Below are 14,318 nucleotides of genomic sequence, written 5' to 3' on the forward strand. Positions count from 1 at the left end.
GGAAAACTTAATGACTCGAGTATAAGCCAAGGGTGGAAAATGCAGCAGCTACTGGCAAATTTCAAAAATAAAAATAGATACCAATAAAAGTAAAATTAATTGAGACATCAGTAGGTCAAGTGTTTTTGAATATCCATATTGAATCAGGAGCCCCATATAATGCTCCATACAGTTTCGGATGGGCTCCATAAGATGCTCCATATTAAAATATGCCCCATATAATGCTGCACAAATGCTGATTATGGCCCCATAAGATGCTCCATACAGACATTTGCCCCGTATAATGCTCCACAAATGTGGATTATGGCCCCATAAGATGCTCCATACAGATAATTGCCCCATATAATGCTGCACATGGCCCCATAAGATGGTCCATACAGATAATTGGCCCATATAATGCTGCACATGGCCCCATAAGGAGGTCCATACAGATAACTGCCCCTTATAATGCAGCACATGGCCACATAAGATGCTCCATACAGATATTTGCCCCCATATAATACTGCACATGGCCACATAAGATGCCCCATACAGATATTTGCCCCCATATAATGCTGCACATGGCCACATAAGATGCTGTATACAGATATATGCCCCATATAATGCTGCATATTTCCCCATAAGATGCTCCATACAGATAATTGCCCCATATAATGCTGCACATGGCCCCATAAGATGGTCCATACAGATAATTGCCCCATATAATGCTGCACATGGCCCCATAAGATGCTCCATACAGATAACTGCCCCTTATAATGCAGCACATGGCCACATAAGATGCTCCATACAGATATTTGCCCCCATATAATACTGCACATGGCCACATAAGATGCCCCATAGAGATATTTGCCCCCATATAATGCTGCACATGGCCACATAAGATGCCCCATACAGATATTTGCCCCCATATCATGCTGCACATGGCCCCATACAGATGCCCCATACAGATATTTGCCCCCATATCATGCTGCACATGACCCCATAAGATGTTCCATACAGATATTTGCCCCATATCATGCTGCACATGGCCACATAAGATGTTCCATACAGATATTTGCCCCCATATCATGCTGCACGAGGCCACATAAGATGCTCCATACAGATATTTTCCCCATATGCTGTTGCTGCAATTAAAAAAATAAAAAAATTACATACTCACCTCTCCGGCCACCGGCACTTGCTATAGTCACCTGCTCCCCATTCCACCGCTGACCACTGCTGTGTCTTCCCCATCCTCTGCACCAACGTTCAGGAAGAGGGCGGCGTGCACACTAATCGCGTCACCACACCCTCTGACCTGAGCGTCACTGCGGAAGACACAGCGTCACCGACGGTGGAACGAGGAGCAGATGAATATTGCGCACTGCCCCCGTCATAGTCACCTGTTCATGGCGCCGTTGCTGCACGTCTGTTCCCCGGCGCCGCATTTTCTTCCTGTAGTGAGCGGTCACTGTTACCGCTCATTACAGTAATGAATATGCGGCTCCACCCCTATGGGAGGTGGAGCCGCATATTCATTACTGTAATGAGCGGTACCATGTGACCGCTCACTACAGTCAGGAAGAAGCTGCAGCGTCGGGGAACAGGGACCTGCAGGGACCGCGTCGGGAGCAGGTGAGTATAATTAGACAGCCCCCGCTCCCCCTCCCCTGCCGACCTCTGGGTATGACCCAAGTATAAGCCAAGAGGGGGACTTTCAGCCCAAAAAAGTGGGCTGAAAATCTCGGCTTATACTCGAGTATATACGGTATATGTATACATACAGATATATTAATTTATATCTGTATATATACATATAAGTATATGTTTTGGTTGTGCGGTTCAAGTCTTTATTCTACAGTTATGTTAATTGCAGGATTGTCTTTTTTTTCTAGATCCCGGTGTAGTGAAGAATCTTACAGTGGACAATATCACTACTACCTCTGTTTCTCTGAACTGGGAGATACCAGATGGAAATGCAGATTCCTACATGATCGAGGTCCTTGAAGATCCAAATTTGAACAGATTTGTGAACACCACTTTGAATACAATTGGAGGCCTCACACCGGGATATTATTACACATTCATGGTCTTTGCACTTGTTGGAAATAACAGTGTACAAGGAGAAAAGAATACCATGTATACATACACAAGTGGGTTGCTATTGTAGCAGTAAAATTACATACTTTTGGCACACCATGCCCTTAAGCATATGAGTAAATCCTTTATAATAACACTTTCCATGTTGTAAGCTGAACTATAACTACTAGAGATGAATGGTTCTGGCAAGGTTCAAATGAGGGATTTTACTTGGACATTTGATTCGTAGCAAATGTATTCTCTGTAAATTGAATTCTCCCTACTATACTCTGGGGTTTCTTGAGACAACAGGGTGTAATAAACAAAACATGTAAAAAAAAGAAACTAATACCTTACTGCTCACCTATCCTGACACACCTGCTACGCCTGAGTGCCCATTGTCCACCAGTTCAGCCTTCAGGACCTCTTCATTCTGCATATATGTGTCTTCATTCTAGAACATGGTGTTCAGCTGCAAAGAGGCTTCATCCGAAAGTCCTGTTCTATAGTGAAGACACCGGTACATGATTGTTGAAGGAAGCCGCCCTGAGGACTGGATGGGCGTACACTGAAGGCTGTAGTGTTACAGGGACAGGTAAACGGTGAGGAGACTATTATGTTTCTTTAACATTTTTCTTGCCCTCTACAGTTCAGCAAAATGGAGAGGCCACCATTTTGCTGAATTAGCATGGAGCGAATAACAAAAAAATTAGCAATGTGAAGAATATTTATTATTGAGAAATTCAAGTACAGTTCAATTCAACGCAAATAAAGTTGCCCATTCCTAATAACTAGAGTTTTTGTATAGAACCTGAAGCAGTGGGGAATCTTAAGGTACCGTCACACTAAACGATATTGCTAGCGATCCGTGACGTTGCAGCGTCCTTGCTAGCGATATCATTCAGTTTGACACACAGCAGCGATCAGGATCCTGCTGTGATGTCGTTGGTCGCTGCAGAAAGTCCAGCACTTTATTTCGTCGCTGGACTTCCTGCTGACATCGCTGTATCGGCGTGTGTGACGCCGATTCAGCGATGTCTTCGCTGGTAACCAGGGTAAACATCGGGTTACTAAGCGCAGGGCCGCGCTTAGTAACCCGATGTTTACCCTGGTTACCAGCGTAAAAGTAAAAAAAACAAACACTACATACTTACCTTCCGCTGTCTGTCCCTCGGCGCTCTGCTTCTCTGCCCTGTGTAAGCACAGCGGCCGGAAAGCAGAGCGGTGACACCGAGCGATCACAAGGTACCACTCATTACACTCATTACATTAGGGTGGAGCCGCATATTCATTACTGTAATGAGCGATAATGGTGACCGCTCGATAGAGGAAGAAGCAGCAGTGCCGGGGAAGCAGGGACTGCACCGTGCCAGGAGCAGGTGAGTATAACGGGGAGGGGAGCGCAGCGCTGCGCGATATTCACCTGCTCCCCGTTCCAGCTGCCGCTCTGTCTTCATCGTCTTCTGCAGTGACGCTCAGGTCAGAGGGCACGGTGACGTGGTTAGTGCGCACCCTCTGCCTGAGCGTCAGTGCTGAAGATGGAGCGGTGCTGGAATGAGGAGCAGGTTAATATTGAAAGTGCCAAGGGCCTGAGCAACGGAGAGGTGAGTATGTGATTTTTTTTTTTATCGCAGCAACAGCAAATGGGGCAAGTATCTGTATGGAGCATCTTCTGGGGCCATAATCAACGTTTGTGCAGCACTATATTGTGCAAATGTCTGTATGGAGTATCTTATGGGGCCATAACGTTTGTGCAGCACTATAATGGGCCAAGTGTCTGTATAGAGCATCTTATGGGGCCATAACTTTTGTGCAGCATTATATGGGGCAGGTGTCTGTATAGAGCATCTTATGGGGCCATAACGTTTGTGCAGCACTATAATGGGGCAAGTGTCTGTATAGAGCATCTTATGGGGCCATAACGTTTGTGCAGCACTATACGGGGCAAGTGTCTTTATAGGGCCATAATCAATGTTTGTTCAGCACTATATAGGGCAAGTGTCTGTATGGGGCCATAATCAACATTTGTGCAGCACTATATGGGGCAAATATCTTTATAGAGCATCTTATGGGGCCATAATCAACATTTGTGCAGCATTATATTGGGCAAATGTGCAAATGGAGCATCTTATGGGGCCATTATTAACCTTTATGCAGGATTATATGGGGCATATTTTAATATGGAGCATCTTATGGGGCCATCATAAACTTTATGGAGCATTATATGGGGCTCCTGATTCAATATGGATATTCAAAAACACTTAACCTACTGATGTCTCAATTAATTTTACTTTTAGTGATATCTATTTTTACTTTTGACATTTACCGGTAGCTGCTGCATTTCCCACCCTAGGCTTATACTCGAGTCATTAAGTTTTCCCAGTTTTCTGTGGCAAAATTAGGGGGGTCGGCTTATACTCGGGTCAGCTTATACTCGAGTATATACGGTAATTTTTAACTACTGGATTTAGCATTCCTGTGAATCACTAACCTAATATTTATTTGTTACCCACAGTTTTTTTTAGAAGTGCTTCACATCTATGTTGCATAGTCAACCAAATTCTGGCACCTGTCAACTGTTATTCCAGCACAGGATGCTTGGATTACATCCCACAATTTTTGGGCATTTGTTGGCTTTGCCTCAGAAACTGCATTTTTAATGTCACCCCACAAGTGTTCTATCTGATTAATCTGGGGATTTTGCTAGCCACTCCATAACCTCAGTTTTGTTGGACTGGATGTTAGGATTGGCGGATTGCACTAAATAAATTTAATTGTAAAGTGCAATCGCAACTCGGGGTCCACTGTGCAGAGATTTTAAACTGCTGCTAGTGTGAACAATGACGGAACATACAGCGAGCGACTGCTTACACACACTGCGTTAAACACCACTCAGTGTGAACAGTACATGAACTGAACTCACACACAAAAACAAACGGATGCTCTGCGACTGAGCTGTGTCACTCGCACACAGAAATGGAACAAATGCTCTGCAACTGAGCTGTGTCACTTGCACACAGAAACAAAAGAGGTATGGCACTAGATACGACTCCTGTTAACCTCACAGGGAAACACAGCCCTCAAACGGCGTAAAAGACAAACAGTGGTCACACAATCAGCTAATGCACTCAACCAACTCCTCTTCACAGGTGCCAGAATTCAAATGGCTTGAGCCAGCTCTGAATGCACACAATCTCCTCTCCAGAGAACCAGAATTCTAATGGCTTATCGCAGCATGATCCTGAGCACATGCTGGTAAATGCCACACTGGTGCAATGTCCCATACACACATGTAACAAGAATGATACTAGCGCGCCCATGTGCACCTCTGAGACCCTTTTATATGTTCAGCTCATGTCCAGTCTGACAGGACCTTGATCGCGGATCAATCTTGAGCTGCCATAACATGTTTCATTGCTGAAACACCCATTTCATATCCGCTCCTCTTTAGCTTAAGGCAACATGACCTCTTCAAGTATTTTAACCCCTTAACCCCATTAAAAGGTGTATTTTGCTATTTACAATTGGGGAAAAAGGGGGTTTTAAACTTGTTTATATTGCTGGCAAGTAAGCCTTGTATTGGGTCGCTTTTACACTTGACAGCAGTATTTAAGCCCTTAACAACTACCAATACGCCTTTTAACGGCAGCATTTAAAGGTACTTATGCCTCAGCGCCGCTTTTAATGGTGCTCAGAAATAGAAATAAGGTTATATCACCCCCCAGTGTCGGAATTTCTCCAGGGTCTCGGCTACCATGGCCGAGACCCCAGGGAACATGATTCGTTTTTTTCTGACCCAAGTGTTGTGATAGTCGTTATTAATGGTATAAAGGTGACTGCAAAAAAAGTCAGATTTTTCCATTTAATTTTGCTCTCCTTTGATGTGATCGCCCATCGGAAGAAAGAGAAATAGGGTCCTCCGATCCCACATGGTACCTCTGGAGACCCTGCATCCCCCATGAAGTCCCCTGGTCCGCCGGCATCTTCATCCAGGAGAAAATGGTGGGTGCATGTGCAATGCGCCCGTCAAGATCTGCAGGCTGGCACCAGGCAACAATAGGAAACTTTTCTTATTGGTTCATTTTGATCACTGTGATAGACTCTATCACAGTGATCAAAACAAAAAATACTAAATCAACCCCCCCTTATCACCCCCTTAGTTAGGTAAAAATAATAAAATAAAAAAATGTATTTATTTCCATTTTTCCATTAGGGTTAGAGTTGGGCTAAAGTGAGTTGGGCTAAAGTTAGGGTTGGGTTTGGGCTAAAGTTATAGTTATCATTGGGCTAAAGTTAGGGTTGGGCTAAAGTTAAGGTTAGGGTTGGGCTAAAGTGAGTTGGACTAAAGTGAGTTGGGCTAAAGTTAGGCTTGGGCTAAAGTTAGGGTTGGTCTAAAGCTAGGGTTGGACTAGCATTAGTGTTGTGGTTATGGTTGGGATTACACTTAGGGTTGGGATTAGGGTTAGAGGTGTGTTAGAGTTAGGTTTGTGGTTAAGCTTATAGTTAGGATTGGGGTTAGGGTTGTGTAGAGGTTAGGGTTGGCAATAGAATTGGGGGGTTCCACTCTATAGGTACATCAGGGGGTCTCCAAACGCGAAATGACACCACCATTGATTCCAGGCAATTTTGCATTCAAAAAGTCAAATGGTGCTCCCTCCCTTCTGAGCCCTGCCATGCACCCAAACAGTGGCTTTTCCCCACATATCGGGTATCAGCATACTCAGGAGAAATTGCACAACAAATTTTGTGGTCCATTTTCTCCTGATACTCTTGTGAAAATTAAAAAAATGGTTTTAAAGTAAGGTGAAAAACGTAAAAATGTTAATTTTTTCCTTCTCGTGAAGCAGCGGAAGGGTTAATAAACTTCTTGAATGTAGTTTTGCTCACCTTGAGGGGTGTAGTTTTTAGAACGGTGTCACTATTGGGTATTTTCTGCTATATTGACCCCCCAAATTCATTTCAAAAGCTTTTGTAAATTTTGTTGGAAAAATGAGAAAACGCTGGTCAACTTTTAACCCTTAGCAAAAAAAGCTATTCTTCCAAAACTGTGTTGATCTAAAGTAGACATGTGGGAAATGTTATTTATTAGCTTTTTTGTGTGACAGCACTCTCTGATTTAAGTGTACAAAAATTAAGATTGAAAATGGCAACATTTTCAAATTTTTGGCCAAATTTTTCTTTTTTGTAAATAAACGCAAGTAAAATCATCAGGCAGCATCAATAGTAAAAAGTTGGTCACACTTATCAAGCACTATGCCTGACAAGTGTGACCAACCTGTCAATCACTTTTCCCAGCGCTGCTTCAAATCACTTTTCACATGCATTTTACCCAAGGCAGGGAGTTGCGGAATTACCACAGAAATTTCCACGGCAATTCCGAATGTGTGCACATAGCCTAACTGTCACAGTACTCACAGGTCACTTGAGACTGTCTTTGATCATCCTGGAGCTGATCATTGGCTGAGCCTTTGCAATTCTGGCTATTTTTCCATCCCTTTGAATGGTAGTCTTCAGTTTTCTTCCATGACTCTCTGGTTTGGCTTTCTATTTGAGCATTGGAGATTATTTTAGCTGAACAGCCCATCATTGTCTCTACTTCTTTAGAAGTTTAAAAAGGAGCAAACAGGTATATATAAAAAATATAAACAAAAATTTAACAAAAAAATAATATACAAAAATTTACTATTCAGTGAAAATAATCAAAAAGTCATAGGATTAAATGCAGGAAGGCATACCATAAGGAAAAAGACTTGAATGTTTCTACCTGCCCATATTTGTGCAAAATGTCATATTCAATAAGGTGCAAGTGCAGTCATAAATCGCACATCAATGGCAAGCTGCATAGCCCTGCAGTAGTTTTCAAGTGCATCATAATATCAATTAGGGAATACATAATGCTTACCATGGGCAAAGGTAGAGGAGTCTAAGACCAGGTGTGGATACCCCAAAAGTCCCCGACGCGCGTTTCGGGGGTAAATAAACCTGCTTTCTCAAGGAGGGTTAAATAAAATGTTCTATTTTTTATATATACCTGTTTGCTCCTTTTTTCTCCTATTTCATATATATACTTTGGAGCTGGTTGTTGAGTGCCTTTTTGGCATATGGGCTACTTTTTGAGCCCTAAATGTGATATTAATTACATGTCACTGAGGTTTTTGTGTTCATTCTTTAGAAGTTTTACTTTCTCCAATCAACTCTTTAATGAAAGTACGCTGTTCTTCTGAACAATGTCTTGAATGACCCATATTTTTCAGGCTTTCAAAGAGAACAACGTGTAAAACATGCTCTGGCTTCACGCTTAACTAAAGGCCACCTGATTCACATCTGTTTATTCACAGAATGATTGACCTCACTAATTGAACTCCCCACATAGCCCCCTTTCAATTATTTATTCTAATACAGACACAAAAACATGCAGATGATGAATGCTGAGTCTGTTGGTTTTCTTAGAATCTACTGCACCAACTGGTAAATTGTTTGACATGTGGTAATATAATTTATACCAAAAACAGGGATTAATCTGGTTAGTCATATTGGACTACTATTATTTTGAACACTACTGTAAATGCTGCTGTCAGTGAACTGGCTACACTGGCTGTTGTTCTAGAAAGATGCAGCTGTGTAAAACAGCTAGCATCTCTTGGGTATAGTGCATGTTCAACTTCTGAGCCTATTTCATATACTGCACCTAACATATGATATAGTCTTACATCACATATAAGGAAGGGGCTACATAGCTGGACAATAAGGCTATGATCCAATAATGAGCTTTTTTACAGTGCGTTTTTTATGCTGCGTATTTTTGCTGTGTCAAAAAACGCTGCGTATGACAGTTCTAGCAAAATGGATAGGATTTATATACAGTTAGGGCCAGAAATATTTGGACAGTGACACAAGTTTTGTTATTTTAGCTGTTTACAAAAACATGTTCAGAAATACAATTATATATATAATATGGGCTGAAAGTGCACACTCCCAGCTGCAATATGATAGTTTCCACATCCAAATCGGAGAAAGGGTTTAGGAATCATAGCTCTGTAATGCATAGCGTCCTCTTTTTCAAGGGACCAAAAGTAATTGGACAATGGACTCTAAGGGCTGCAATTAACTCTGAAGGCGTCTCTCTCGTTAACCTGTAATCAATGAAGTAGTTAAAAGGTCAGGGGTGGATTCCAGGTGTGTGGTTTTGCATTTGGAAGCTGTTGCTGTGAGCAGACAACATGCGGTCAAAGGAACTCTCAATTGAGATGAAGCAGAACATCCTGAGGCTGAAAAAAAAGAAAAAATCCATCAGAGAGATAGCAGACATGCTTGGAGTAGCAAAATCAACAGTTGGGTACATTCTGAGAAAAAAGGAACTGACTGGTGAGCTTGGGAACTCAAAAAGGCCTGGGCGTCCACGGATGACAACAGTGGTGGATGATCGCCGCATACTTAATTTGGTGAAGAAGAACCCGTTCACAACATCAACTGAAGTCCAGAACACTCTCAGTGAAGTAGGTGTATCTGTCTCTAAGTCAACAGTAGAGAGAAGACTCCATGACAGTAAATACAAAGGGTTCACATCTAGATGCAAACCATTCATCAATACCAAAAATAGACAGGCCAGAGTTAAATTTGCAGAAAAACACCTCAAGAAGCCAGCTCAGTTCTGGAAAAGTATTCTATGGACAGATGAGACAAAGATCAACCTGTACCAGAATGATGGGAAGAAAAAAGTTTGGAGAAGAAAGGGAACGGCACATGATCCAAGGCACACCACATCCTCTGTAAAACATGGTGGAGGCAACGTGATGGCATGGGCATGCATGGCTTTCAATGGCACTGGGTCACTTGTGTTTATTGATGACATAAGAGCAGACAAGAGTAGCCAGATGAATTCTGAAGTGTACCGGGATATACTTTCAGCCCAGATTCAGCCAAATGCTGCAAAGTTGATTGGACGGCGCTTCATAGTACAGATGGACAATGACCCCAAGCATACAGCCAAAGCTACCCAGGAGTTCATGAGTGCCAAAAAGTGGAACATTCTGTAATGGCCAAGTCAATCTCCAGATCTAAACCCAATTGAGCATGCATTTCACTTGCTCAAATCCAGACTTAAGACGGAAAGACCCACAAACAAGCAAGACCTGAAGGCTGCGGCTGTAAAGGCCTGGCAAAGCATTAAGAAGGAAGAAACCCAGCGTTTGGTGATGCCCATGGGTTCCAGACTTAAGGCAGTGATTGCCTCCAAAGGATTTGCAACAAAATATTGAAAATAAAAATATTTTGTTTGGGTTATGTTTATTTGTCCAATTACTTTTGACCTCCTAAAATGTGGAGTGTTTGTAAAGAAATGTGTACAATTCCTACATTTTCTATCAGATATTTTTGTTCAACCCTTCAAATTAAACGTTACAATCTGCACTTGAATTCTGTTGTAGAGGTTTCATTTCAAATCCAATGTGGTGGCATGCAGAGCCCAACTCGCGAAAATTGTGTCACTGTCCAAATATTTCTGGCCCTAACTGTAAGTCTTATGTCCACTGTGGTTCTTTTTAACGCAGCGTAAACTGACCTGTTTAAAATCTGCAGTATTTCAATTTCTCTTGCAGGTAAGCTGTGTTTTTGTACAGAATTTCCCAATAGACTTGCATTATTTGTCAAAATTCCATATTTTTTGTGCATTTCTGCAGCAGAAACGCATCAAAATTGCATGTAATCCAAAGCTAAGTGTGTCAATAAAGTTCTGTCAAAGCCAAATACCAGGAAGTATCAAAAAGAAATCAACTTTATTTAAAGCATGACACACTAACAAGAGACAGAAAAGAGTCAAGAATACGCTAAGAAAGCACGTTTAAAAAAACTATGAAAAACAGAAGTTGGTGCAAAAATGGTGTATAATTTCCGCAGCAGCAAAAACGCACCAAAAGGCCATCATGTGAGCATGCCGTATATATTTGTGTATAATCTGAGATTTTCAGCACATTTTTTTGTGCTGAAAATGCCCTCTCAGCTTAAACATGAGTCATTACCGGTTGGAGAGGGGAGCTGAAAGAGCCGGCGGAGTTGGCACAGTGACAGCTGCAGCTGCCGGCTTTCAGAAGACATCATACTCAACCTCCTCCTGCTGTCGCTGCATCTCCGTCTCTGCATCTCTATTGTCCCGGTGACGGCAGCTCTTCCTGTGCTCAGTGGTCACGAGGTACAACTCAGTGAGGTAGTGAATATGCACGCGTCTCCACTCCCATAGGCATGGAGGGCATATTCATTACCTTAATGAGCGGTACCACATGACTGCTGAAAACAGCAGAGCTGCCAGCGCCGGGACAACAGAGATGCAGCGATGGTGCAAGGAGGGTGAGTAGGATGGGGGGTGAGCCATGCATACAACAATGGGATAGGGGTGAGCCATGCATACAATGGACCAGGAGAGCCATGCACAGCAGGACAGCGACCGGGGAGCTATGCACAGCAGGACAGAGACCAGAGAGCCATGCACAGAAGGACAGGGAATGGGGAACCATGCACAGCAGAACAGGGACCAGGGAGCCATGCAAAGCAGGACAGGGACCTGGGAGCCATGCACAGCAGGACAGGGACCACGGAGCCATGCACAGCAGAACAGGGACCAGGGAGCCATGCACAGCAGGACAGGAACCGAGGAGCCATGCACAGCAGGGCAGGGACCAGGGAGCCAGGCACAGCAGGACAGGGACCATGGAGCCATGCACAGCAGAACAGGGACCAGGGAGCCATGCACAGCAGGACAGGGACCGTGGAGCCATGCACAGCAGAACAGGGACCAGGGAGCCATGCACAGCATTACAGGAACCGGGGAGCCATGCACAGCAGGGCAGGGACCAGGGAGCCAGGCATTCCAGGACAGGAACGGGGAAAAATGGATACCCGGCTTATACTCGATTCAATAAGCTTGCCCAGTTTTCCATGGCAAATTAGGTGCCTCGGCTTATACTCTGGTCAGCTAATACTTGAGTATATATGGTAGCTTAAATGTTATTTTGAGGCAAACTTAAGACAACTAGACATGACTCCGTTATATAGTTCATCCATACTTTACAATCCATAGCATCAGTTTTTGTGTATGGGGAATTAATAATTATTAAAGGGCATGGGAGAACTACAATACCCAGATAGATTAGCGAAATTAGGATTATTTAGTCTAGAAAAAAGACGACTGAGGGGCGATCTAATAACCATGTATAAGTATATAAGGGGACAATACAAATATCTCGCTGAGGATCTGTTTATACCAAGGAAGGTGACGGGCACAAGGGGGCATTCTTTGCGTCTGGAGGAGAGAAAGTTTTTCCACCAACATAGAAGAGGATTCTTTACTGTTAGGGCGGTGAGAATCTGGAATTGCTTGCCTGAGGAGGTGGTGATGGCGAACTCAGTCGAGGGGTTCAAGAGAGGCCTGGATGTCTTCCTGGAGCAGAACAATATTGTATCATACAATTATTAGGTTCTGTAGAAGGACGTAGATCTGGGGATTTATTATGATGGAATATAGGCTGAACTGGATGGACAAATGTCTTTTTTCGGCCTTACTAACTATGTTACTATGTTACTATGTTACTATGTTACTAGGAATCTTTTCTTATGTATTTATGACACACAATATTTTAAATACAATTAAATCTATATTTATTATTATACATACGTATTTGTGTTGTCCTGAGGTGTAACATCAGATTTTTTACTTCTACAGAGCCCGATGTTGTCACAGACCTGAGAGCATTAACCCCTCTGTGACCTTAGACGTACTATCCCGTCGAGGTGCCCTGGGCTTATCTGACCCTGGACGGGATAGTACGTCATAGCCGATCGGCCGCGCTCACGGGGGGAGCGCGGCCGATCGCGGCCGGGTGTCAGCTGCTTATCGCAGCTGACATCCGGCACTATGTGCCAGGAGCGGTCACGGACCGCCCCCGGCACATTAACCCCTGGCACACCGCGATCAAAGATGATCGCGATGTGCCGGCGGTGCAGGGAAGCACCGCGCAGGGAGGGGGCTCCCTGCGGGCTTCCCTGAGCCCCCCGCAGCAACGCGATGTGATCGCGTTGCTGCGAGGGTCTCCTCACCTCCCTCCCTGCTCGAGCCCCGGATCCAAGATGGCCGCGGATCCGGGTCCTGCAGGGAGGGAGGTGGCTTCACAGAGCCTGCTCAGAGCAGGCACTGTGAAGGCTGCAGCGCTGCATGTCAGATCAGTGATCTGACAGAGTGCTGTGCAAACTGTCAGATCACTGATCTGTGATGTCCCCCCCTGGGACAAAGTAAAAAAGTAGAAAAAAATTTTTCCAAATGTGTAAAAAAAATAAAAAAAAATATTCCAAAATAATGAAAAAAAAAAAAAAATATTATTCCCATAAATACATTTCTTCATCTAAATAAAAAAAAAAAAACAATAAAAGTACACATATTTAGTATCGCCGCGTCCGTAACGACCCGACCTATAAAACTGTCCCACTAGTTAACCCCTTCAGTAAACACCGTAAGAAAAAAAAAAAAAAACGAGGCAAAAAACAACGCTTTATTATCATACCGCCGAACAAAAAGTGGAATAACACGCGATCAAAAGGACAGATATAAATAACCATGGTACCGCTGAAAGCGTCATATTGTCCCGCAAAAAAAGAGCCACCATACAGCATCATCAGCAAAAAAATAATAAAGTTATAGTCCTGAGAATAAAGCGATGCAAAAATAATTATTTTTTCTGTAAAATAGTTTTTATCGTATAAAAGCACCAAACCATAAAAAAATGATATAAATGAGGTATCGCTGTAATCGTACTGACCCGAAGAATAAAACTGATTTATCAATTTTACCAAACGCGGAACGGTATAAACGCCTCCCCCAATAGAAATTCATGAATAGCTGGCTTTTGGTCATTCTTCCTCACAAAAATCGGAATAAAAAGCGATAAAAAAAATGTCACGTGCCCAAAAATGTTTTCAATAAAAACGTCAACTCGTCCCGCAAAAAACAAGACCTCACATGACTCTGTGGACCAAAATATGGAAAAATTATAGCTCTCAAAATGTGGTATTGCAAAAAATATTTTTTGCAATAAAAAGGGTCTTTCAGTGTGTGACGGCTGCCAATCATAAAAATCCGCTAAAAAACTCGCTATAAAAGTAAATCAAACCCCCCTTCATCACCCCCTTAGTTAGGGAAAAATAAAAAAAAATGTATTTATTTCCATTTTCCCATTAGGGCTAGGGTTAGGGCTAGGATTAGGGTTAGGGTTAGG

At 43.0% G+C, this 14,318-nt stretch overlaps 1 protein-coding gene across 2 annotated transcripts in view; it reads left to right on the top strand.

Annotated features, from left to right (window-relative positions):
- LOC138638064 (tenascin-X-like) overlaps positions 1-14,318 on the top strand; it is a 366,072-nt gene that overhangs the window by 183,897 nt on the left and 167,857 nt on the right. For both annotated transcript variants that reach the window (XM_069727035.1, XM_069727036.1), the window contains exon 23: positions 1,875-2,132. In XM_069727035.1, the coding sequence (XP_069583136.1) occupies positions 1,875-2,132 (258 nt within the window). The remainder of the gene's footprint in view (positions 1-1,874; positions 2,133-14,318) is intronic.

Source organism: Ranitomeya imitator, chromosome 5 (genome assembly GCF_032444005.1).
Source record: "Ranitomeya imitator isolate aRanImi1 chromosome 5, aRanImi1.pri, whole genome shotgun sequence".
Taxonomy (NCBI): Eukaryota; Metazoa; Chordata; class Amphibia; order Anura; family Dendrobatidae; genus Ranitomeya; species Ranitomeya imitator.